The sequence below is a fragment of the Prunus dulcis genome, chromosome 3 (genome assembly GCF_902201215.1).
Source record: "Prunus dulcis chromosome 3, ALMONDv2, whole genome shotgun sequence".
NCBI classification, from domain to species: domain Eukaryota; kingdom Viridiplantae; phylum Streptophyta; class Magnoliopsida; order Rosales; family Rosaceae; genus Prunus; species Prunus dulcis.
In genome coordinates, this window is record NC_047652.1 from 18,248,210 (window position 1) to 18,274,332 (window position 26,123).

General features: G+C 38.9%; 5 protein-coding genes across 10 annotated transcripts; 4 read left to right on the plus strand and 1 right to left on the minus strand.

The window, feature by feature from the left end:
• The first annotated feature begins 1,596 nt into the window (after positions 1 to 1,596).
• LOC117620663 (calcium-transporting ATPase 12, plasma membrane-type-like) lies at positions 1,597 to 5,566 on the plus strand. The gene is made up of 3 exons (XM_034350803.1): positions 1,597 to 1,860; positions 1,951 to 2,333; positions 2,481 to 5,566. Exons 2-3 carry the CDS (start codon positions 1,965 to 1,967, stop codon positions 5,238 to 5,240), a joined length of 3,129 nt encoding a protein of 1,042 aa, XP_034206694.1. The 5' UTR covers positions 1,597 to 1,860; positions 1,951 to 1,964; the 3' UTR covers positions 5,241 to 5,566.
• A 457-nt stretch (positions 5,567 to 6,023) lies between these two features.
• LOC117621287 (chlorophyll a-b binding protein 151, chloroplastic) lies at positions 6,024 to 7,453 on the plus strand. Its single transcript, XM_034351669.1, has 2 exons — positions 6,024 to 6,283; positions 6,637 to 7,453. Exons 1-2 carry the CDS (start codon positions 6,138 to 6,140, stop codon positions 7,286 to 7,288), a joined length of 798 nt encoding a protein of 265 aa, XP_034207560.1. The 5' UTR covers positions 6,024 to 6,137; the 3' UTR covers positions 7,289 to 7,453.
• Positions 7,353 to 10,802, minus strand: LOC117621286 (pentatricopeptide repeat-containing protein At2g29760, chloroplastic-like). Its single transcript, XM_034351667.1, has 2 exons — positions 8,601 to 10,802; positions 7,353 to 7,465 (listed from the first exon to the last, which is right to left on the minus strand). Exon 1 carries the CDS (start codon positions 10,757 to 10,759, stop codon positions 8,705 to 8,707), a length of 2,055 nt encoding a protein of 684 aa, XP_034207558.1. The 5' UTR covers positions 10,760 to 10,802; the 3' UTR covers positions 7,353 to 7,465; positions 8,601 to 8,704.
• Positions 10,803 to 10,926: 124 nt separating this feature from the next.
• LOC117621288 (pentatricopeptide repeat-containing protein At5g65560-like) lies at positions 10,927 to 16,194 on the plus strand. 6 transcript variants are annotated; one of them, XM_034351673.1, is made up of 3 exons: positions 10,927 to 14,321; positions 14,680 to 14,752; positions 15,239 to 16,194. In XM_034351673.1, the coding sequence occupies exon 1, from the start codon at positions 11,138 to 11,140 to the stop codon at positions 13,913 to 13,915; it is 2,778 nt and encodes a 925-aa protein (XP_034207564.1). In that variant the 5' UTR covers positions 10,927 to 11,137; the 3' UTR covers positions 13,916 to 14,321; positions 14,680 to 14,752; positions 15,239 to 16,194. The 6 variants fall into 6 exon arrangements, with proteins under 6 accessions (XP_034207564.1, XP_034207567.1, XP_034207563.1 ...); XM_034351676.1 differs by having other exon boundaries at positions 10,927 to 14,060; XM_034351672.1 differs by having other exon boundaries at positions 10,927 to 15,362; positions 15,443 to 16,194.
• Positions 16,195 to 20,141: 3,947 nt separating this feature from the next.
• Positions 20,142 to 25,760, plus strand: LOC117621289 (heat shock protein 90-6, mitochondrial). The gene is made up of 19 exons (XM_034351677.1): positions 20,142 to 20,493; positions 20,587 to 20,775; positions 20,862 to 20,935; positions 21,174 to 21,299; positions 21,389 to 21,482; positions 21,571 to 21,654; positions 21,859 to 22,002; positions 22,111 to 22,224; positions 22,323 to 22,460; positions 22,553 to 22,657; positions 23,037 to 23,177; positions 23,276 to 23,368; positions 23,458 to 23,535; positions 23,784 to 24,038; positions 24,126 to 24,228; positions 24,340 to 24,514; positions 24,607 to 24,712; positions 24,810 to 24,899; positions 25,229 to 25,760. The coding sequence occupies exons 1-19, from the start codon at positions 20,386 to 20,388 to the stop codon at positions 25,451 to 25,453; spliced, it is 2,442 nt and encodes an 813-aa protein (XP_034207568.1). The 5' UTR covers positions 20,142 to 20,385; the 3' UTR covers positions 25,454 to 25,760.
• Positions 25,761 to 26,123: the final 363 nt, after the last annotated feature.

Consider the following 26,123-nt stretch of genomic DNA (forward strand, 5'->3'; position numbering starts at 1 on the left):
CACTTTTGTTTATTAGCGTTTTTATTATAAAATGTTAAAAATTTTATAAGAAATTTCAGTGCTTCCTAGAAAAGTATTTTGAAGTGATTCATGAAGAAGCTCATAGCAAATGCTTCTCTATAAAGTGTTTTTATGACCTATAAACGTTTTTATTTTTTTTTATTTTATCAAATGTTGTTGTTGTCACCAAAAATGTGTCGTTTTAAATTTATAAATACTTGCAAGCACACGAATCGGATATAGTATAGATGTGTAAGAACCAGGTCGTACCCACAAGGATTGAGTGAAAAATATAGAAAACTAATTAAACCCAAGTTAATTTTATTGCCAACCTAGTTGAATCAAATGGTGATTTGTTTGTTGATAAAGAAAATTAAATAAAGCAAAAAAAAAAAAAGGAAATTAAAATAGAGATTAAATTAATGAGAAAAGTAACTAAGGTATTAGAATCCACACCACTATTTCATAAAACTCAAATTATTTACCTGTTAATTTCCACGCTGAGTAGCAATCTAGAAGTCAACCTATTACTTTCTCAAGATATATCATTTAGGCCCTTTAATGAATCTTTTGTAAATTCCCCTTCCCTTCATTAGTACAAATTCTAAACATCACATGTAAACAAAATTTATTTAACTACAAAGGATCAAAGTTTCCTAAGCATCCTAGGTGAAAAAGGTTATTTGAATGACAAGAGATCAAAGAAATTTGGATACTAAAAATACAAAACCAAGGATGTATTAATAAATCAACCCAAATTCTTAATTATCACAAATACACAATAGAAGTGGTGAAAAGAAAATTAATCTACTAATCATGTGAAGTGGAAATTATAAACATTGAATAATATACTTTGGAAACTAGAAGATAAAAACTAGAACTTCATTTTATAATGATGTTTCATTATTAACAAAATTTAACTGGACATAAATAAAATAACAAAATAAACTAAAGTGGAAATGAAAAAGGAAAAATTGCATCATTAACCCTTTGGATCCTTGCCTGTCGGCTCCCCAAGGTTCTCTCCAATTCTATCGCATTTTCTCTCCTCTTTCTTTCTCTTTCTCTCTTTCCTTCTCTTTGCCGTGTATCTCTTGGTACCTCACATCTTTGCTCCAAGCTTTTAATTATAATCAAAGTTTAGGAGCCTAAATCATAGAATAATCAAGAGAGATTAAGAATTCTGGTCTTATCTATGCACATTACAATAGAACACAAAGTGGCAATAATGTCAACTACACTTTTATTTTATTTGCTCTCTTTTGAGTGCCAATTTTCCACAATCCCGCGTGGCAAACGCGTACAGGGACGAAGCCACACCACCACTCCCTCCCTCCCAGAAAATTGGTTCACTACAAAACAATACAAACAAAGAGAAAGAGGCTTACTTTACATAATGTCACAAAACAAAATATGAAAATAAAAAGAAGCTCCCTATTGTACATCAAATTTAATTTATAATCTCTACGGAAATTAATTTTCTGGGTAATTTACAATGTGTAGTTTCCAGGTCGCTTCTATGGGGCAAAATTGGGTCTATAAAACTCGAGTCATCACTCAAGTAATCACACCTCAACCTCATTTCCTCATCCCATTTCTATCATTAGCTGCAGTGTCTTTCTTGACATTATTCAATAAATCCCATCTTTGGTTTTTCTCTGCTACACATTAATCCGGGGGAAAAGGCTAATTTAAGCACTCTCCAAAGCCAGCACTCACCAACTCCCTTTTCTGTGAATCAAATGAGGCTTAATATTTCATTTTAGTCGCACAAATTTCTTTGTGAGCTTTTTTGAAGCACTTTCCAAACCCAGCACTCAACGACTCCTTGAGCCTTCCTCATTTAGTCATATACGTACGGTGAGTCCAATATTCCATGCCAAATCTTTTTTGATCTTTTTTTTTTGAACTTTTTTTTTTTTTTGTCTGACCATTTGTCTAATTTTGTAGTTGCACCAAGAAACATGTTCCTAGAGCCAAAAACAGATGATCAAGCTTCCGGAGGTGTGGGCAGCAGCACTAGCTTGCTCATTCAAACCATCAACACTTCTGGCCAATACGTCCGGCGCAAGAGATGGCTTAGATATATTGCTCTAGGCGTTTTCATCTCCTCACGCAGTAAGAAAACCAGATTGCCCCATGAAGCCCCTACCTATGAACCTTTAGAAGCACCGGCACCACCGGCCCCTGCCTTTCAGCATGCGATTGACATCCCTCTTCAGGACCGGTTTCTGAACAAGGTTGGTCGCATCGTGAGAGAGAAGAACTTAAATGCACTGCGAGGACTTGGTGGTGTTGCTGGCATTTTGCCCCTTCTCAGTTCTCACTTTGAGGTAGCAAGCAAATAAGTAGGAAAACAAAAAACAAAAACAAACAAACAAACAAACAAACTTAATAATCTTATGCACTTGATAGGGAATGATTGAGAATGATTGAACTTAACTTTGTTAAGTTAATCATATTCGTTCTTTATATGACAGGATGATGGTGTTGATGGTGGTCAAAATCCACAAGGATGGAACACGACCAAGTCCCCAGTTGATGCAAAAAGCTTCTCAAACTTCTTGTTGAAGGCTTGCAATCAATATACAGTTTTTTTCCTCTTACTCTCAGCAGGGTTTTCGTTTGCCATTGAATTCATGAAGCAAGGAGTCAAACAAGGGTGGCACGACGGTGTTGCCATACTCTTTGCGGTGTTCTTACTTGTTGCTTTCCCTTCAGTGGGGAACTACCTCCATGAGAGAAAGCTGGTGAGGAAGCACCTGCTGGACAGGAGCAGACTGATGGTGAATGTTGAAAGGAGTAACAGAGAACCTACATCAGTTAACATATCTAGTGTTGTGGTGGGCGATATAGTTCATTTGAAGGAAGGAGACCGTGTCCCTGCCGATGGTTTGTTCATAGATCATGGTGAGGACTTGATGTTGGATGAGGTATTGAACCCCAAAATTGATTGTGAACAAAACCCGTTTGTGTTGTCTGGTTCAAAGGTTATTAAGGGGCATGGTCGCATGGTTGTGACATGTATTGGTGCCAAAACAGTTTTTGCTGAGATGCACAGCTTGGGGACTAATCATAATCCAAACGAAAAGACGCTGTTACAAGATTTGTTGGACAAGCCATTTGATTGTATGGATTATTTTGCGGTTTGTGTCTCTCTACTGATTGCTCTCGTGGTGCTAATACGGCTATTATTCTTCAGGAAGCATGACAATTACAATGACAGGCCAGAACTGAAAGGGGCAGGTTCAATGAACTTGGTAATGAGGATCTTTGAGAAAATTTTCTTGAAACCTCAAGGACGGTTTTCCACTTTAGCAGGTGTTCTTGCAACCGCGGTGATAGGGATACAACATGGAATGCCTTTTGCGATTACAGTTGCCCTTTGTCAATGGAAGGAGAAGGTGGTCCAAAATCAGGCAACGCCTCAGAATCTATCAGCTTGTGTCACCATGGGACTAATAACAGTCATCTGCATAGAAACAACTGGTGAGCTAATGTGTAGTCAGGGGGAGGTTAAGGAATTTTGGATGGGTGGAAAGGATTTATGCAGTGATGAAGTGGACTCTGAAGCTGACCAAGTTGTTCTTGAAACACTGCATCAGGGGATTTCTGCTACCCCATCCCCAACAAAAGATTTGCTCATTTCTTGGCTGAAGACCAGATGGGGTGCTAACATGGAGTTATTGAATGAAACATGTAATACCATTGAGCAGAGACAATTGAGCTCTGATGAGAAATGCAGTGGGATTTTAGTGGAGAAAATTGTGAACGATAAACAAATTCTGCAGTTGCACTGCAATGGGGATGCATCAACAATATTACATAAGTGTTCACATTACAATGATAACAGAGGGGAACGTCACACTATGAAAAACCAGAACAGAAGATTTAAGCAGGTGATTAATAAAATGGAGGAGAATGGTCTTAGGCCCATTGCATATGCTTACAAGAAAACAGAAGTCCAAGAAGTTACAGAAGATGGGTTGATTTTGTTGGCAATCGTGGGCGTTAGACGCCCATATCAAGAAGAGCTTAAATTGGCAGTGGAAGCTCTTAAAAGGGTTGGAGTAAGCATCAAACTGGTGTCAGAGGATGAGCTCTCAACAGTGAGAGCCAGGGCTTCACAACTTGGAATCTCCCCCGGTTCAAATGACATGGAAATTGAAGGAGAAGTTTTCCGAAGACTGAATTCCATGGAAAGGCAGGATAAGATGGATATGATCTCTTTGATGGGAAGGTCCCTCCCTAAGGACAAGTTTCTCATGGTGGATCGCTTAAGGAAAAAAGGTCACATAGTTGCATTCTATGGAGGGTTGACCATAAGCGACACTCCTACCTTAAAAGAAGCTGATGTAGGAGTCATAGATGATATCCGGAGCACAGAAATGGCTAGAGAGAATGCTGATCTTATTGTTAGAAATGTCTGTTTACTAGTCCCTATATGGAAGTTTGGTGCATGTGCTTACCACAACATTCAGCAATTCTCTCAACTTCAGCTCACTGCTTGCATATCCGGGCTACTGATAACCTTAGTGGCAACAATGCATTCCGGAGAGTCCCCATTATCCGCAATTCACTTGATTTGGGTGAACTTGATTATGTGCCTTCTTGGTGGCCTCATGATGGTGATGGAGTTACGAGGCCCAGAACTACTCACTCAAAGACCTGCAAAGAGGACTGAGTCACTTATAACCAAAGTCATTCGGAGAAACATAGCAATTCAAGTTTCATCTCAGGCTTCTGTCTTGCTGATCTTACATTTCATGGGAAATGCAATACCAGGCATGGGTCAAGGTGTCCGGAATACGATGATTTTCAATACTTTCACCTTGTGCCAGGTCCTTAATCTGTTGAGTGGCATGCACTTGGTGAAGAAGGAAATGCTAGTTGTTGTCCTCCACAACTATTGGTTTCTGATGGCTTTGGGGGCTGTTTTGATCATGCAGGTGATGATTGTTGAGTTTGGAAAAGGGCTAGTCAGTGGTGTGAGGTTGAATGCACTGCAGTGGTTGATCTGTTTCCTTCTTGCCGCTCTTTCATGCGGGTTTGATTGGACCTTTAAATTGCTTTCAGATAGCATCGAAAGAACAACTTCGGCATTGATGGTGAATTCACATGTGGGGTTCTCAAATAGGAGGCGCAGATTATACATTTCTATTTGGTTGTTCCTGATCTTCTCCGTATCGTCGTTTTGTTTTCACCCAGTTTCTCAGCTCGCTAGCACATATATCAGTTAAATTGGAAGTCTCCCATGGAAGTGTTAACAGAGTTAATAAACCATGTAGTCATCTTGTGGTCTGTCTGTGTTCCTACTTGTTCTGCACAATGCCATCTCTAAAATGTGAATAAGTTATTTTCCTTCCTTTTTACTGTGAGCCTTCGAGACAATAGACCAGAATGCTAATAGATATTACATTGTAGTTGATCATAGACAATGTAGGTGAGCTTATGTTATTTACTGTTCGGGACATTCTCCAATAAGTATTTAAATTAAGGATTTGTTACATACTTCTAATCTCAGCCGTTGGATTGTATCTAAGAGAATACCAACACATTTAATGAATGTAAGCCAACAGCCCAGATTAGAAGAATGTAACAAATCCTTAAAATACTTTTTGGAGAATCTCCATTTACTCTTCTTCCACTGCAAACCATTTCTGCCCTGCTATGGTTTGCTGTTGTTTTGTCAATACTGCGGCAAATTAACCTTTTCACAGCAGCCAAGGAACAGTTCGAATTCTAGAGGTTGGCGTTTTTCACCTCAAGCCTACAAAAACACCCAAGGAAAGTTTATGCTTTCATGATTTCATCAATGGGGGCCTATTAAATATTTGTCTTTTGGTTGGAGCTGGCATGAACTTCTACAATACAACTAATCTTGTGGCCTGCGTTCACCAACCACAAATATTGCACCTATTTGCCTGCCACGTGGCTAAGAGATAACCTCTCCCTCACTAGAACAATCAGTTTGGAAATCTAAATCCAATTGAGAACCAATAGAATGTTGCTGATGTGTAGATATCCTAATCCACAACATCTTCACATTCACGTTATAACATCCCAGCGCTCTCCTTGTCCAAGGCATCTCATTAGGCCTCACAACACCACCCCACTTCGAACAGGAGAGCATAGTCATGGCAACCTCTGCAATCCAACAATCAGCATTTGCAGGCCAGACTGCTTTGAAGCAGTCAAATGAGCTCATCCGAAAGATTGGCAGCCTTGGTGGCGGCCGCATCACCATGAGGCGCACCGTCAAAAGCACCCCCCAAAGCATATGGTAAGTACCTTGGCTGTAGCCTGTGAGCATAAGATATTTTTTTCCAAGCAACTCTACTAAAACTTCCATGTGTATAGATATGGTCACTGATACATATTACGCTATTGGAGTAAATTAAAGTATCTAGTAGTATTGAGAGTCATGGATTCGACGTAAAATTCAAATCAAAATGATGTTTAGATTACAATGACAGAATCTCTAACAATCTATTCTACCTCAATGCATAAAGTTACAGTGTTACAAGACCAACATGCTCAACATAGCATTAGGAAGTTTACACCATACCCATACCTTTTAAAGCCAAGGCCTTGAGCTTATTATGCTAACACTCTTCACTGTAATTGACAAAACAGGTATGGCCCAGACCGCCCAAAATACTTGGGACCATTCTCTGAGCAAACTCCATCATACTTGACTGGTGAATTCCCTGGTGACTACGGATGGGACACTGCTGGACTATCCGCAGACCCCGAGACATTTGCCAAAAACCGTGAGCTTGAGGTGATCCACAGCCGATGGGCCATGCTTGGTGCACTGGGATGTGTCTTTCCAGAAATCCTGTCAAAGAATGGTGTCAAGTTCGGTGAGGCTGTTTGGTTCAAGGCTGGATCTCAAATCTTCTCCGAGGGTGGTCTTGACTATCTTGGCAACCCAAACCTTGTCCATGCCCAGAGCATCTTGGCAATCTGGGCTGTCCAGGTTGTGCTCATGGGATTTGTCGAAGGATACAGGGTTGGTGGAGGACCACTTGGTGAAGGACTGGATCCACTTTACCCTGGAGGGGCCTTTGACCCACTTGGACTGGCTGATGATCCTGAGGCGTTTGCTGAACTGAAGGTGAAAGAGCTTAAGAATGGGCGGCTGGCAATGACTTCAATGTTTGGATTCTTTGTTCAGGCTATTGTAACTGGAAAGGGCCCAGTTGAGAACCTCTATGACCATGTTGCTGATCCAGTTGCCAACAATGCATGGGCTTATGCCACCAACTTTGTCCCTGGAAAATGAAGAAACCTAAATGCATGGCTGTTCATCTGTAACATTACCCGAACTTCTTGCCTTTGTTGAGGTTCTGTTGTTGTGGACTCCATTAGTTCTGATGTAATCTTACTAGAAACTGCTTGTATTGAAATCACTTATCCAGTAAAACCGCCCAGCTCCTTTGTGCTTGAACTCCTTATTTGTCTAGATGTGTTGAACATTCAAAAGTTCCAGTCAACAAATGCATGCTTTGCTACAATATAGTAAATCTAAACCAGAGAACAAATATATAACAACCAAAATACAAGGGAAAATAAAAATTAAAACCAAATCATATGATTATCAGATTCATCTTAGGTTTCTTCATCTATTCCTCCCCATTAGGGAAATTAAGTTTAACCAGCGCATACAGAGAATGTGGGAAAGATTTCTGCAAACTTTTACCCACTGAACACTGGCTATCATCTCTAATTTTAATATCAGCATAATGAAGACTGCCTATGCTATTAGTATTACGAACACACAGTGTATGGATTTGGCCAATGCAGGGTGAAAGGAATGATGGGAAGCTATCATCTCTTACTATAATCTCAGTATAATGAAGATTGCCCAAATAGCTAAGGGCAGCCACAATCCTGTTGCAAGAAAGGCTGTTTTGGGCTCTGGGCAAGCCATACTGGTATCGTGTCGATATGGATGTGAACATGTTTGTCATATGGATGGTGATATGTTATTTATATGGATGTTGATATGTTGTCAGTGTGGATATCGATATGTTGTCGAGTATCCCACTCCAGCTACAGTGGAGTGGGATATATGTATATAATATTACACAATAAGTGCCCACAAAGAGAATGTACAAAACAAAGAGAATCAGAGCACAAAGAGAATGTATGAAACAACAAATTTGGAAAATTTTCAGCAAACAAACTTTTGCCAACTGAAACTTTTCACATGATGGGAGGAGCTATTATCTTTCAGTATAATGAACAATTCTTGTAGGGGTAACCAGTATACAACGAAGATTGCCTCTAATACTAAGGGCACCTAGTGTACGAGCCTTCTGCCAATGCAGGGTGAAAGAAGCGATGGGAATGACTATTATATCTCACTGTCACTATAAATTCAGACTCTCTGTATAAGATAGCCTATCTTGCACTAGTCTCTGGCCAATTCAGCATCTAGGGAGAGCAAGACCTATGCAGTCATATCCCTGTAACAAGGGGGGCTGTTTTTGCTAGGGACAATCATTACATCAAGAAACACCTTCAAGAATGTCTATACTGCTAAATATACCAAAGGAACACAAAGAAATGCATAAAATCAGAAGAAATGATACCAGTGGCCAATTTTAAGAGTGGAAGCATAGAGGTAGAGGCATTCTGATGCTTATTGCTTTGAGCAGATCAACACAAGCGTCAATGCAGCAGAAAAACAAGTCAGTCACCAAAAATCTTTGCAAGAACATGACCCATTTCTGAAATGATGGAAACGACTATTATCTCTCACAATAATCTCACGATCATAGATACTGGATAGGAGTTTAGTGACAGAGTGGCAATCGTTACAGACACGAAGATTCTTTATAATGCGAATAGGACTCCCAGGTTCCAAATTAATAAGACCATATGCAACAGCCAATCTCTCGCTATGGTTTTCCAATTCAGCTTCCTTCTCTTTTTCCTCTTCAAGACACAACAGAACTTGACTTGTGTCAGGAACGTGTCCTACGGATTTCAGTTTCTCTCTCATCTCGGTCAACTTAGAATATATGTCCTTTGTCCGAGGATGTGATTTGTCACCGACAATAAACTCATGAAGCACACCTCTGTGCTCTATGGAACTGCATCCTGGGTCCTTTTTTACTCCTCTCTTTCTCATAATTTCTCTTACCTGTGAAACTTTCTCCCACTTATCAGCCGCAGCATACATGTTAGAAAGAAGAACATAGCATCCAACAGTGTCTGGAGACACGTCAATCAAATGGCGAGCTGCATAATCACCAACTTCAACATTTCCATGGTTCCGAGCACCACTAAGCAAACTCATCCAAATTACTTTGTTTGGTTTCATGGGCATACTTTCAATGACATTCTTTGCCTCGTCCAGACAACCAGCGCGGCATAAAATGTCTACAAAACAACCATAGTGTTCAATTGTGGGTTCAATTTCATAATCATTTATCATCAGATTGAAATAGTAACGACCAAGATCAACCAATCCTGCATGACTACATGCATTCAAGACTCCGATAAAAGTTATACCATGAGGGCGCATTCCATTTTTGCGCATCTCAAGGAATAGCTCAAGAACCTGGTCGGCCATACCATGCATTCCTAAACCAACAATTATAGCAGTCCAATGCCCCAATTTCTTCCTGTCTATAGCTCGAAATACAGCCAGAGCACTCTCTATGCTCCCACACTTGGAATACATTTCTATCAATGATGTACCAAGCACACCATCTAAATCAAATCCATGTTTTACCATGAAAGAATGTATCCATCTCCCCTTACTTAGAGTGGCTAATCCTGAAACGGCAGAAAGAGCACTGACTAATGTAGCATGACTAGGCATAATATCTTCTTCCAAAATTTCCTGAAACAACTCCAATGCTTCCATAAACTGTCCATTAAATTCATAACCTGCAATCATCGAATTCCAAGTTATTATATCTCTTGTTGGCATCAGACCAAACAATTGGCGTGCCATCTCAAAATCTCCGGATTTCATGTAACCATTAATCATGGCATTCCAAGAAACCAAATTTCTATTTGGCATCCTATCAAATATCTCCCTAGCCATCTCTACCTTCCCGCATTTTGATAACCCGTCAACTAAAACAGTCCACGAAAAAGAATCTCTCTCCTGCATTTGATCAAACAATTCCATTGCAACTTCTACTTCTCCACATCTCGCATACCCATCAATCAAAGAATTCCAAGTAACCAAATCTCTATCAAGCATTTGATCAAACACTTTCCTAGCCAAACCAATCTCACCACACTTTGAGTATAAACTAACCAAACTACTCTGCACAAACTTATCCAAACCAAGCCCAATTTTCAACACCAACCCATGAATCTGTTTCCCTTCCCCAATCGCATTTAACCGAGCACAACCCTTTATCACACACGGTACAGTAAAATTATCCGGAACAAGTTCATGAAGCAATTCATAGAACAAAACAATAGCATCATGAGAACGTTGGTTCCCAACATAGCATTTGATGAGAACGTTCCAGGAAACCAAGGTGGGTTCTTCAATTTGATCGAAGACGGAGCGAGCATAGTCAAGATTGTTGATTTTGGGGTCTGCGTAGAGAGATAAGAAACGGGAAGCAATTGCTGGGTGGCTGAAAGTTCCGGTTTTGAGGGATAAGGCGTGGTGTTGCTCTGCTTCTCGTTGGGTTTTACAGGTTTGGAGAAGCGAAAAGGGGAGGCTTTGAGGAGAGAGCAATGGTTGATGGAGAGAGTGAGAAGGCGTGAGTTGAAGCATTGCTATGGCTTTGGTGGATCAGATGATTGACTGAAGGGCTCTGTGTGTGGCTTATTATAACTGCTACATAATAAAAGCGAAGTGACATTTTTTTTCTTCTGTTTTGTTCAACTTTTATTTTTAATATTTTATTTTTTGCTTTCGTCTACGAATGAAATAACCCTAGTTTACTCAACGGTTTAACCTTTCTCCCTTCTATTTCAGTATAGCGAAGCTATGGTTCTCCAATGACCACGTTCAGCAGCAACTCGGCGAGTCGACTCACCATCCTCCCCAACTACCAACCAAGCCCCCTCATTCCCAAGGGCTCTGAAAACCCAAGAAAAATCCAAACTTTACCATCTTCGAAAACCCCTCATGACCTCTCCATAGCTCGACATGTTAAAGCCCCTCAAAACCCCACCTCTCCTTCACCTACAAACCCTCCATTCGCTATTGGGTTCCCACCATTTTATCGAATTCGCATCAAGAACCAAGCTTTTCTCCCAACTATCTCATCCACCCTTCAATCCTGCCCCAAACTTGGTGTTCCAAATCCGTGACATTCTGTGCGACCCTCAATGGGAAAAGAGCTCAGAGCTCAGCTGGCTGAGCCCTAAGATTAGAACCGATCACGTGTCAAAGATTATTGAGACCCACAAGAACACAGACTCGGCGTTAAGATTCTTCTACTGGGTTTCTAAGAGACCTTCTTACCAGCATGATATGAGCTGCTTCTCATCAATGCTGAATAGGCTTGTGAACGAACGGCTTTTTGCGCCTGCAGACCGTGTGAGGATTTTGATGATTAAAGCTTCTAGGAAGGAGGAAGAGCTTAAACGGGTAACTGAATATTTGAATGAGATGAGCCGACTTGGTTTTGAGTTTACATTGTATAGTTTTAATACGCTTTTGATTCAATTGGGTAAGTTTGAGATGATTAGTATAGCTCAAAATGTTTATACCCAGGTGCTAAGTAGTGGGATTAAACCGAGTTTGTTGACATTTAATACAATGCTCAATATATTGTGTAAGAAGGGCAAGGTTCAGGAAGCAGAGTTGATTTTGAGCAAGATTTTTCAGTTTGATATGCTCCCGGATGTTTTTACTTATACATCATTGATTCTTGGGCATTGTAGAAATCGTAACTTAGATTTGGCATTTGAGGTTTACGATCAGATGGTGAAGGCAGGTTGTGACCCGAATTCAGTTACGTATTCAACTCTTATCAATGGGCTATGCAATGAGGGGAGGGTGGATGAGGCACTGGATATGCTTGATGAAATGGTAGAAAAAGGGATTGAACCCACATCATATACTTACACTGTCCCAATTGCTTCACTATGTGAGGCCGATCGGCTGGTGGAAGCAATTGGGCTTTTCAGAAGAATGAGAAGCAGGGGTTGCCATCCTACCGTTCATACTTATACAGCTTTGATCAGTGGGTTGTCTCAGACGGGGAAACTCGATGTTGCTATTGGACTCTATCACAAGCTTTTGAAGGATGGTTTGGTCCCAAACACAGTTACCTTCAATACATTGATAAATGGATTAAGTGAGACAGGAAGATATGACCTGGCTCAGAAGATTTTTTATTGGGTGGAGAGACATGGGACCTTGGCAAATACCCAAACTCACAATGAAATCATCAAAGTTTTCTGTTTGATGGGTAACATTAATAACGCAATGGCTCTTGTAAGCAAAATGCTTAAAGTGGGACCATCTCTAAATGTGATTACATATAACACACTCATCAATGGATACCTCAGTGGAGGTCAGTTAAACAATGCTATGAGGTTGTTGGATTTTATGAAAGGGAGTGGATGTGAACCAGATGAATGGACTTATACTGAACTTATTTCTGGGTTTTGCAAGGCGGGTAAGACTGACTTTGCATCTACTCTTTTCCGTGAGATGGTAGAACAAAGAATTAGTCCCAGTCAGGTCACCTACGCTGCTTTGATTGCTGGATACTGTATGGAGGGGAAAGTAGATACTGCATTGTCATTATTTGAGCAGATGGAGGAGAAGGGTTGCTGTCCAAGTATTGAAACCTACAATGCCATTATAAATGGTTTGTCCAAAGATAATCAGTTTGTTAAAGCTGAGAAACTATGTAAAAAGATGGAAAAGCAAGGACTGGTTCCGAATGTCATTACCTACACGTCTCTAATTGGCGGCCTCTGTAAAAGTGGCAGGACTGACCTTGCATTCAAAATCTTCCATGAAATGGAAGAACAAGGTTGCTTGCCGAACTTGTATACATATAGCTCACTCATGTTTGGGTTATGTCAAGAGGGCAAGGCTGACAGTGCTGAGACGTTGCTTGATGAAATGGAAAGGAAAGGATTGGCTCCTGATGTGGTAACATTTACCACACTCATTGATGGTTTTGTTATGCTTGGTATGCTAGATCATGCATTCTTGCTTCTTAGGCGAATGGTTGATGTGGGCTGCAGACCCAACTACCGAACATATGCCGTGTTGGTCAAAGGGTTGCAAAAGGAAAGTCAGTTGCTGACGGAGAAGGTTGTGGGGCTCGTGGCCCAACATGAAGGAATGTATAGTTGCAGCTCTGGTGAAAGCTATAACTTTTTTGAGGCGTTGTGCAATCTCTTAGCTAGGATGTCAGAGAATGGATGTGAACCTACTGTTGATACCTATGGTACTTTAGTGAGAGGCTTGTGTACAGAAGGCAGATATTATGAGGCAGATCAGTTGGTTCAGCATATGAAAGACAAGGGCCTGTGCCCCAATAGAAGGATTTATCTGTCTCTATTCTTTGTTCATTGTACGAATTTAAAAGTGGAATCTGCGCTGGAAATCTTTGGCTTGATGGAAGATAATGGATTTGAGGTTCACTTGTCAGCTTATAACGCACTTATTAGTGCTCTCGGCAGGGTGTGTCGGGCGGAAGAAGCTGAAACTTTATTCAAAAGCATGCTAGAAAAACAATGGAATACTGATGAGATTGTTTGGACTGTGTTAATCGATGGATTACTGAAGGAAGGGCAATCAGATCTATGCATGAAGCTTCTTCATGTTATTGAATCTCAAAAATGCAGTATCAGTTTCCAGACATATGATATCTTGGCCAAAGAACTTTCTAAAGTAAACAAGGATAGGGGGAGTTCTCAAATTGTTAACAGAGCAAGTGATTTAAAGGGTGTACATTGATCATGGTTTCTTTATACACACAGAGAAAAAGGAAATTCGTTAACTGAGTTCCATTAATGAACTAATAAGAAATTATACTTTTTTCGCCTGAGGTGTATATATTCTTTTGCTGTGACAACTTTGCAGTTTGATCATACAATAAATGGTATGTAGATGGCGCTTTGCCTTCAAACCTTGTTAACATTCGTTTCTGTCTATTACTGTCTTTGGTGATTATCAGAATACTTTAGTTCTGTTGGCTTTTGATTAACTTGGTCGCAATATTTGCCCAATAGTCACCAAGAAAATTCGATCGATGGTTACTAAGTTTGTTATCCTATCTACATGGAAGTGACAAGTTGTTTTCAGAAGATAATTGTCTTCAGTTGGAACTGAAAATCTGGTGTGCATGAAGCAGCAACCTAAGGTAGACATGTAGGTTTGTTTAGACAAAGTATAAATGAATGATATTTGCCATTTGTGTGGGTTGATGGTTGGTGCAGGACTGTGTGTACTGTTTGGCAATTGATTTAGGGGTTAGGATAATTTCTGCCTATGCAGGCTTTTTAATTACATGGATTATCTTATCTAGGAAGGCTTCTTAATACAGAAATGGGGATGTGTGTGATCATCTAGGCAGGCTTCTTAATTACATGGATAATCTTCTTTATGGTGCTCATTTGGTTGGTTTTTCATTGTTTGACATGCTTACACCATATTTATTCTGGCTCAGTGTTTATAAAATGGAATTGAGAGCTAGACATTCTTGGCATATATACTTGCAGGTGATACAGCTTGGACGTCCCCTAGTGGAAAGTTTCCTCTTTCCTCTGAAAATTTTGACAAGAAGATGTTAAGGTACACCTTGTTTGATACCTATGTTGATTTATTTCGCTGTCGTTACCTCATACAATTTTGATTCATTGTATTCTTTACACCAAGAGTCATTTATAGAATATACCTCAGTTCTACAATAGCATATGTTATGGTTCATTTAGTAAATTTTGGTTTTATGTTTTAGTTTTAGCTTTGATGGTCAAAATCATCCTCTTCTTTTTTTGATCTCTCTCTCGTCTCTTTTTTCCTTCTCTCTGTTATTCTTTTCATAAGAAAAAGAAATATAGAAACTAAAAGCAAAAAATCTAACCAAATTCCCATGGGATGGTCTCTTGATTCTGTATCGGCAAGTATAACTATTTTACTGTGAATTATCAACAAAAAGTAATCTGCAGTTGCCACTGATTTAAATCAACTTAAATAATGTCTGTGATTCAGAATTCCAGGATAAATTATGCTTTGTAGTTGACGTGATGAAATTAATTTAATTAGACATTTTTGGTGTAGGGTTACTCAGGTCCTAAATCGAGCTCAATTTCGCACCAGGGCTCTTAGAAAGAACTACTGGCCAAAATTACCGAACTAGTCCACTTTTTGTAATCTGCCTCTGAGTGTTCTAATGCAAATGCCAGTATGTGTGGCCACTTTCCGAATGTGGTGTTCAATTTTTTTAATTTTCCCAAAGGATGATAGTACTCTAAATCTTTGTAGGGTTTTTTATTGGGGTCGAGATGAGCTCAGAGTTCGCTTTTTTGTCACTTTCTTTGTGTTTCGCTGATCTTTGCCTAGTATTTGCTGGGATTCCCACTCCTTAAATGAAGAAGGGTGGAATGAATAAAGGCTTGGTTCATGCATGAAGACCCTAATATTTCCTATACACAAGGGATATTTTATGGGTATGAACTATATTGTGGATCAATCTAGAAAGGTAAAAACGCATTCATTATGGTGTGAGTTATAGTGTTCTCACCTTTCCTCCAAGTCTAAACCTATACAAACCCCCGAGTATGAGAAACCCTTTGAGTGAAAAGTAAATTATTATGTGTATGCAAGAGAGAATTTTGTGGTGAAAATCCCTGGAGGTGATTTTGGAAGAGACTCTGGCTTCCCGGCAGTCAGTTCTTGTGAGATTGTTCCTTTGTAATCCTTGGTATCTTCTAGTCCTGTCCACAAAAAAATTCTTGTAATTCCATCATTTTATATAGAAAAGAAGAATTTGTTCCTGTCCTCCTACTATTCAGTGGACAAAAGGCTCAAATGTAAGGATGTAATTCCATTGTTTTTATGTTTGATGATGTTTGCCTGTTTTGGCCATACAAGGATGGGAAAGTTTGATCTTGAGTTTGCTAATTGTCTTTTGGCATTGTATTAGGTGACTCTGGTTCTCAAATGTATAATGGTTCAACCGCAGTTTCCAATCCTATCATGGAACTGAAAAATAAATTTCTAAAATTTTTTATTGAGCCTGCAGTGTCTGAAAAATTATAACCACATGCCACCAATCTGATTATATTCGCCCAATTTGCAGTAGATTTTCTATCTCCGAACCTCTTTACTAAAACCCTGCAATTAACTGATCATGCATATTGTAAGTAGTAAACTACTCTGAAAATGAGGTTCTAAGTTGAAATCTTTCTTCCTCTAATAAACGAATAAAAACTTATAGTTCATGAAAGGATGAAATTAAAATTAGTTAGTTTAAAGATGTGGTTGAAGCTATAGATAAATGGATCAAAAAAATCAGTTTTTTTTTTTTGGTTGGGTAAATAATGAATATACTAAACCAGGGTTGGGGAAATTCCCATATCAAGAAGAAACTAAAGAGAAACCTATCAGAACCACAAGGTGTGGTGCGGTTGGTAAAGTGTCACCTTCAGTTGACGAGTTATCTAGTCCCTCATTAGCATGGGTTTGAAACCCGTCGGAGGTACTTTGTGGTCAGGAAAAGCCGAATTTCGAGCGGGGATTAATCTCATCCTTTAGGTGCGAGGACATCTCGTGGTATTTACCCAAAAAAAAAAAAAGGGAAAAAAACCTATCTGTAACTAAGAGATGTGAGTTTCCATGCATTTCAGTAAATATAACAAAATAGTTTTAAACTTTTGAAGATTCTAGTTTCATAAGACATTGATATACTTGTCCAATCGTATCATTTTCTCTCCAAAAAAATCAATAATAAATAAATGATATTCTCCTACTACTGGTTTTTGGGTTCAAGTGCTTGGTTTTCAAGGAAGAAAACAAAGGGGGGCCATCCACTACCAGAAAGGTTTATGCTTTTGTTGATTGATTCTTGACAGAATCTCTGGGTTGCTTGGACCCCCACATGGCCTCCATTATATGACTTGCTCTTTGTCACGCATGAGCAATTATTGGCTCTTTGGTCAGTGTACCATTTTGTAGTTATACTCAATCATTTCATACAAAAACCATTATCATTTCAACTCTGCAAGCATCTCTCAACTTTGTTATTTTCTTTTCTTTTCTTGTTGCTGCAAAACCATTCTGAGTTTTTGTTCTTGGGTTTTATAAAAAAATTAATTTAAAAAAATTATATATATATATATATATATATATATATAAAACCCTTGTGAATTTATAATAGTTGAAGCCTGATTCAACTGGTTTGATCACTTTCCACCCAAAAAATAAAAATAAAAAATCAAGGCCTTGCTCAGCACCAACGTTGCCCTTTTTCTCTGCTGCCATAGGCCAACAACAGTTTCAAACAAAACAACTCCAAATCTGAGTATAAATGCTAAAAGGGCTCTGTTGTATTCTGCATATATTCTCTGTTTCCTTCCTCATTTCATGCAAACCTATCCTATCTCGTAGACCCCAAAAACAAGCAACAATAAGAATGGTAGGTCTCAGTTTTGGTGTGTAAATTGACCACAAAACTTAAAGATGTAAATGACAAACAGAACTGTAGCCTCTGGTTTAGTGAGCTTTTATTATATTTCTAATGCCAGCCCTTCTTCAGCTGCATATACAAAGTGCATGAAAAATGCAGGGCAAGGAAGGATGCCTTCGTATTTTTTTCCATGTGCAAAGGGTCCCCATAAAAAACATCAGTACTTCAAATATATTCCTTCTGATCTTTGTCTTTTCTATGCATCCCCATCTTCAATTCATGAACTTCATTTTCAAAAGGCCAAGACTTTGAAGGCCAGGTTTCATAGCAGGTACAAAAAAGAATCAATATTCCCCCAAAGGCCACATAAAGATAAATCAGAGTCATCGATGCCAACAGTGTCTTAAAAGACAACAAGACACAAAGCATGACCTAACATTTGATGCTTCCAAACTCCATTCCAACTGCTACTTCCATTTTCATTTTGGACTGTTTTTCTTGCACTCTTGCTTTTTCAAAAAGTGCTTTTGCCTACCCATCCACCAACCCAGCCTTCTCTAGACTAGCCTTTAAATCTTTCCCTTTGGATTTTTGTTGCACAGCAGCCGATTCTTATTTATATTACATCATCCAAAATAAACTACAAAAACCCAATTTGCACATTTTAATGCCAAACTGAACACAACCCTTGTGCTATATAAACACATCCAATGCATTTTGCCCCTTCAGCACCAATTATAGCAAAAACACAACAAAAACACCACCAACCCTTCAAGGCTTCAAAGTTCATCAAACTCTGGTTTTCAATGGGTAGGGAAAGTTCTGATCCCACTGTGGTTAGTTCCTCCATTGCTCTCTTACAAGAGAGGTTCAGACAGTTGCAGAAAGTGAAGGAGAGGAGGGAGGAGCAGCAGCTTCTGAAGATGTTATCTGAGACTGATCATCATCATCAAGGGGTTGGCTCAATAAGGCATTTTGAGCCTGCAAAATTCTCTATCCAATCTGATATGGCCAGGCCAAGCTCTCCTGCAGATCACTCACTCTCTCTGGGGCTTAATTTGCAGACTAGACAAATTGATCATTGTGCCATGAAGACACAGCCTACCACAATCTCATGGCCCAACAATACAACAGCTGCCTCAGCAGCAAGTGCTTCAAAATGTTTTGACAATTCAGACCTTGACACCTCTCTTCATCTGTAGACAAATCCTGGGTTCACTTTCTTTGTGGCTTCTCCATGTTTCCTTTTTTTGTATGTAATGTTAGAAGAGTATGTAACTAATATAACTAATGTTTATTCATCTGAAATAATGAGATAAATAAAAGAAGAAATGGAGCAGCAATATGCTAGCTGCTCTTCTCTTCAATTTTTGGCCCTTTTGTTGGTTTTGCTTAACAACATTAACAAATCATGGGGACTATAGAGAGATTCATAATCAAGAAAAATGGATTGGGAGATGATGGGTTTCTTTTGTTCTGTTAAAAAAAATAATAAAAACAACTTCTGAAGATTCATATCAACATATATATGTTCTTTTGTTATATTGATTTTGAGTTTGTGAAGACTGATGGTGATGAACAAAAAAGTCAGCAAGGCCTGCTAGATTCCTCATAAACTTACCATGCAGATGTACTCAGTTAGAAATTCCTAACACCACTGATTGTTTATGCTTTCAATGGATTACTTTCGGAGCAAATACTTGGAACCATATATTATTATTAGAGTTCTAGCTCTTGCTAGTGTATTTTTAATGAACCTTTCCTACAATAAGCAAATTCTCATAGCAACATGGTCAGATCTTTTAGGAAAATTAAGTGCTAATAAATTGAAATCTCCTGATAACCAAGTTGTGAAGGTTAATTTTCATGTATATGTTAAGAATAGGAATAGCCTTTGAGAAAGAGAAATAAATCAAGGCATAGTGAAATTTCTATTTTGTTATATTGGAAGTTATCATACTTCAACCTATTCCAAAAGCCAACGGGCTTTAGCCCAGTAGAAAATGGATTTCACTTGTAGATCGGTGGTCTCAGGTTCAAACCTTTATGACACTTTGATATTGTGCGTGCCATATTTGGCTCTCTCCCTACTATCGCTTGTATTAAAAATAAATAAACATATTCAAAAAGAAAGCAACTATTACTGAGTCTAACTAGGCCGAGAACAGTTGTTATTACTGAGGTGCTCCCTCTTATTACTGAGATTTTAGCTGATGATGCTTGTATTTTGGCTAGGCCTAAAATGTTTGCTATTTATTTCTCCACTCTAATTTTATCCACTTACAGTCCTTTTTTAGTTATAAAATGGAGTGTAAGTGGATAAAATTGGAGTGGAGAAATCACCACTCTTATTTTTTAAAAGTAATAATCTAAATTATACTAAATTAATTTAATTTACGAGAATATAAATTTGAACTTGGGGATTCGATTTTTTTTTTTATTTTTAAAGTGAAATAAAAATTTTCAGTCACAAATGATTGGCCCAAACTGATCTGCAATCTGGGCAGGGTATTTAGCTGAGACTGAATGAGTTATTGGGCTCATATCAAAAGCTCCTACAAACCTAACCACTCAAAATACACAATAATAGAAAAATTTTAGTTTCATCATTTTATTGAAGTACCAAATTGCCCTTATCGTCTCCAGAACCTTCCCAAACCCCCTCTCCGGGTCTCTCTATCAGAAACCCCTACTAAAACCCTAACACCTCTCTCCATTCTTTATCCCTCTGTCACTCACAAGTCATTGCTCTCTCTCCATCTCTTGGCCTTCGCCATCCATCTATCCATCTCAAACCAATATGCATAGGCTTCCTCGACGCTCCGTCTCCGCTATCCTGCGCCACGGCGGCGCACGTCACCGGACCACCGCTGCTCCAATCTCCTGCGCTTCTACCCACTTGGGTTCGGTGCGTTCTCTATAACTCTTGGGTTTAGCTTTTCACGCTTTGAGAAAATGATTATATATAAAAAAGTCTGAATTTTTATGTGTATTTGTGTAGGTGGGAGAAACTGATGCCAAAGTGAGATGGCACTCAGCGTTGGCCTCTGGGAAGTTTAACCCTTGCAAACCCACGGCTCAGTTTGCCTCCAACAATGGACTGTGCTTTGGCAACCGGTTTGAGTCCACTGCTGCAGCCTCTGATGCATCGGCCGAGCCTCCCGCTGAGAGATTCGAGTATCAAGCTGAAGTAATGTCATTTCACCTGTTGGGTATTTTTTAGATTGATTTTGAGGATCAATGGTTTTGAGAGTGTTGTTTTCTTCATGGTTACAGGTCAATCGCCTCATGGACCTTATTGTTAACAGCTTGTACAGTAACAAGGAGGTGTTTCTTAGAGAGCTTATCAGGTACCTATTTGGTATATCTGATATTATGTAGTATTGATTGTCATTTCTTTCCTATTGGGTTACCTTGAGAGTCCGAAAATTGCGATTGGACAGGTGGAGCCTGAACTGATCATACATTGGAATTTGAGTTAACAGTACTAAACACACATTGGAATTCAAGAAATAGTTGTTGTGTTTGATTTAGGTGGCACTAAGTTATTTAGCGTATGATATGTTGACATTATGAATTTTTCTGCAGCAATGCAAGTGATGCCTTGGACAAGCTCAGGTTTCTCAGTGTTACGGAGCCTGATCTTTTGAAGGGTGGAGGTGATCTTGATATCCGTATCCAGACTGATAAAGACAATGGGATCATACATATCATGTAAGCTTAACTGGTTTTTACAGTATTTTCTTTCCCTTAATGATTCTTCTTCACCATATCAATGGTGTGGTCTTTCCCTTTGTGTGAAGTGATTCTGGTATTGGTATGACTCGGCAAGAACTTGTTGACTGTCTGGGAACAATTGCACAAAGTGGGACCGCAAAGTTCTCAAAGTTGTTGAAGGTATAATAAGTCTTTGAGATATTGTAAATTATTTGAATTTGAGATCCTGCATTGAGGTATTTTATATGCTTACAATTTGGTTTATCAGGATAGTAAAGATGCGGGTGGTGACAACAATTTGATTGGTCAGTTTGGTGTTGGCTTTTACTCGGCATTCCTTGTTGCTGATCGGGTAAGTTCTTAACCAGAAAACTGTGAGCTCCTACGACTTTTAATCCGTTGCTTTCTTCTTTCAGTCAAGTGGCTGAATATATAATAGTGTTGGGGTAGTCCTCCCACTCCCCAAGTTTCTGCCTACCCTTTCCATTAAGAGTTGAAACTTGTGTATAGAAATATCTATACTGCTCGATTGTTATGCATCTCCTGTGGGTTGTAGGTTGTTGTCTCCACAAAGAGCCCAAAATCTGACAAACAATATGTATGGCAAGGAGAGGCAAATGCTAGCTCGTATACAATTCAGGAGGAGACTGACCCTGAGAAGCTTATTCCTAGAGGAACCCGCCTGAGCTTGTATCTCAAGGTCAGTGTAAAACATTTTTTAACTTATGAATAAATAAATAAAACCCTGTATAATTTGCCTATGACTTTGATCTCCAAGCTAATTCTTTATCGGTCTGGCTACTTTCAGCGTGATGACAAAGGTTTTGCTGTTCCAGAACGGATACAGAAGCTTGTGAAAAACTATTCACAGTTTGTTTCTTTTCCTATATACACTTGGCAGGAAAAGGGGTACACTAAAGAGGTAAGGGTTTTTCCCCCATCTTCTCAATGCTTGTACTTTTGTCATTGGTTTTGTATGTTGTATGTTCAGGGAAATTATTGGGGACGATTTCATTTCAGGTTGAGGTTGATGAGGATCCAGCTGAATCCAAAAAGGATGGAGAAAATGAGAAAACCGAGGTACAAAAGAAAAAAACAAAGACTGTTGTTGAGAAATACTGGGATTGGGAGCTCACTAATGAGACACAACCAATATGGGTGAGCCTTAACAGTTTCTTCTTTGTATGTTTACTCTGCTTTTTATGGCAGTAACTTTTTTATGCTCACATCATTCCAATTGATATGTACAGCTTCGCAATCCTAAGGAAGTCACTACGGAGGACTACAATGAGTTCTACAAGAAAACTTTTAATGAATACTTGGATCCACTAGCATCTTCGCACTTCACAACAGAGGTATTTTATGACTATTAAGATCCTCAACAAATGCCACTTGTAGTAGAATTTTGAAGTAAATGTTGCATATTTCTGTATTATCATATGATGTCTGCTTCTTGAGTTGGATAAAAGTTGTGTGGAGTTGACAATAACTAAATTAACTCTGGGTTTTTTTGTTGTAGAATTTTTAAAATTGCATATTTGTGGTATAGTGGCAACTATCATGATGTCTTCTTAAGTTGGGTAACAAATGGGTGTTATCTAAATTTGAATGACAATTGAAAATACAGCATTAGTGCCTGAAGTTAGGATGAAATGTGTAGTTCTGTTTGACAATGTACTCATACTTGATTGCGCATATATTCTGCTTTTAAGTTGAAGAGGTTGGTATTTGCAGGGTGAAGTAGAATTCAGGTCTATTCTGTATGTTCCAGCGGTTGCTCCTAGGGGGAAGGATGACATAGTCAACTCCAAGACAAAAAATATAAGCCTCTATGTGAAAAGGGTGTTCATTTCAGATGATTTTGATGGAGAACTGGTAAACAAAATAAAGACATTTTTACAACAGAGTAATGCGTGGTTCTCTTAAATGGAAGCTTATTGGTTCTAATTGCTTTTACATTCCCTTTTGAGTAGTTCCCTCGATACTTGAGCTTCGTCAAAGGTGTTGTGGACTCAAATGATCTTCCACTCAATGTTTCACGTGAAATTCTTCAGGAGAGTCGTATTGTAAGTACATCTAGCACACTGTCGTTTTAACCTTTAGGTTCCAATTAGTTTACTTTAAACATACTGTTGTTTCTGTGATCTACTTGAAGGTACGGATTATGAGGAAGCGCTTGGTTCGGAAGGCCTTTGATATGATCCTGGGAATATCCATGAGTGAGGACAGAGCAGTATGTTTTTGCTTCTGTTTTCTTATCATCCTTTTTTTTTTTTTTTAATTTATAAATAATATAAATGTTTTCAGTCTTGTGGAATTATGGTACAAATTTCAACATCTTGGCAATTACTCCTCAGCCATGCCTGAGTCCTGTAGCTGTGACTCTGAATCCTGATGTTTTCCAACCCCTCTGCTGCTTGGGGTAGCGAATGATATTGCCCCTCTACGTTCTTTAAAGATATCCTTTGTTGTTTATTGCAGGATTATGAAAAGTTCTTCGAAAATTTTGGAAAGCATTTGAAACTGGGTTGCATTGAAGATCGTGAAAATCATAAGCGTATTGCTCCATTGCTTAGATTTTTCTCTTCCCAAAGTGAGGATGTGATGATCAGCTTGGATGAATATCTTGAGAACATGAAACCTGAGCAGAAGGGTATCTATTACATTGCTTCTGATAGTGTAGAAAGCGCAAGCAATACACCATTCCTGGAAAAACTTCTTGAGAAGAATTTCGAAGTATGTTTTGCCTCTCAAATAATTTGATATATTTGATTATGCTGTTTTATGTATTTATGGATGATTTTTGTTGTGCTATTCTTGTAGGTGTTGTACTTAGTTGATCCAATTGATGAGGTTGCCATCCAGAACCTGGAATCTTACAAGGAGAAGAAATTCCTTGATATTAGCAAGGAAGATCTGGATTTAGGTTAGTTCATTGGAGCCCTTTGAGTTGATCCGATTGACTTGACATTCTTGCTTCTTCGATTATGTTTCCTTTGCTAAGGAAATCTGATATGTATGAATGACCTTTCTGCAGGGGATAAGAATGAGGAAAAAGAAAAGGAGATTAAGCAGGAATATGGCCAAACATGTGATTGGATTAAGAAACGTTTGGGTGACAAAGTTGCCAGTGTTCAGATTTCAAACCGTCTTAGCTCGTCACCCTGCGTTCTTGTCTCTGGGAAGTTTGGTTGGTCTGCCAACATGGAGAGGTAGAGTCCCTCTGTTGCTGAATACATATGTCAAGAATTCATATTACAGAACCTGATTGTTATCCTCTAAACTTGTGATTGGACTTTTCCAGGTTGATGAAGGCACAAACTGTTGGTGATACTTCTAGTCTTGAGTTTATGAGAGGCAGGAGGGTGTTTGAGATTAATCCTGAGCACCCAATCATTCAAAACTTGAATGTATGTTTGCACGGAGAAAGCTACTCTCCCCAACTCTCCCAATCTTAAAAGACTATGGTTTTAGAAAATACAGTAACATTTTAATCCTGGTTTGCAGGCTGCAAGCAAGATCAACCCGGATGATGAAGATGCTATTAGAGCTATTGATCTTTTGTATGATACAGCTTTGGTGTCTAGTGGTTTTACCGTGAGTATTCAAGCTTGCTTCACATCTCTTGTTAAAACTGCTCTTAGGATTATATGATCTATAGCAACCATTCTTCATTGTAACTTGACCATTAAGAAATCCTAGGCCCTGAAATGAAAATGCACTTGACCTTGTGGTTTGGTGAAAATGAGAATTGCTTTTTTGGATTTGAAGGTGCCACTATTTGTTGGTTTGAGACACTAATGCTACAGACAAGTATCACTCTCTAGGAATCTGTTGTAGCCCATGCTAAGGATGATGATTTGCATGCTTATTTGATCAATGTTTGATCTTCTTACACATTCGACTTGTATGTCTTGTTGATGCAGCCTGAGAATCCAGCACAGCTGGGTGGAAAGATATATGAGATGATGGGTTTGGCTCTTTCTGGGAAATGGTCTACACCTGTCGCCGAGGTTCAGCAACCAGGACCCCAACACCACAACCCGGAGACGTTAGAGGCTGAGGTTCAGCATCCAGGAACCCCACATCACAACACCAAGATATTAGAGGCTGAGGTGGTTGAGCCTGTTGAAGCTGGTACCCAGAAATGAGGAGCAAGAGGCATTTTTCCTTTTTGACACAAAATTCAGTGGGTAGGTCTTTTAGTGGTGCAGTTGATAAATGTCTGGACATGAGTGTTAGATATATATATATATATTTGAGGGAGCTGGTGACCAGAAATAAGAGCACAAAGCAACTTTCATTTTTTGGTACCAAATTTTCTTACAAAATTTTAGTGGTAGGGCTGGCTGGTGGTGTTCATATATGGAGACGAGTGTTATGATATATTTGATGGACGTAGGCTGTTTGGCTGAACTCTATGGTATTACTTAATAATCTTATGGTTATTTTGACTAATTCCTCTCTCTTTAATTTGTACTTGTTTTAGTTTGTCTTTTATTTAACTAATGTGCAGCATCGGATTGATCTGCTATATTCACCCCAAGACTGCAGATATTATTTCCATATTACATCATTTTAAATTCCGAGCCTCTTTATGTAGCATCAGTGCATTTATATGCGTTTAGAAAAATCTAAACTCTTTAATTGATCTACTGGAATTTAATTATTTCACATCAGCACAATTGTATTAGATTAAAAAGTCTCCTTTTGCACTGTATCACTTACCCATCTAGTCCCCCTTCTCTCCTGTAATCGCATCATAATTATCAAAAGCTGGAATATGATCCCCAAATCAATTCGACATGGCTCATACCAATA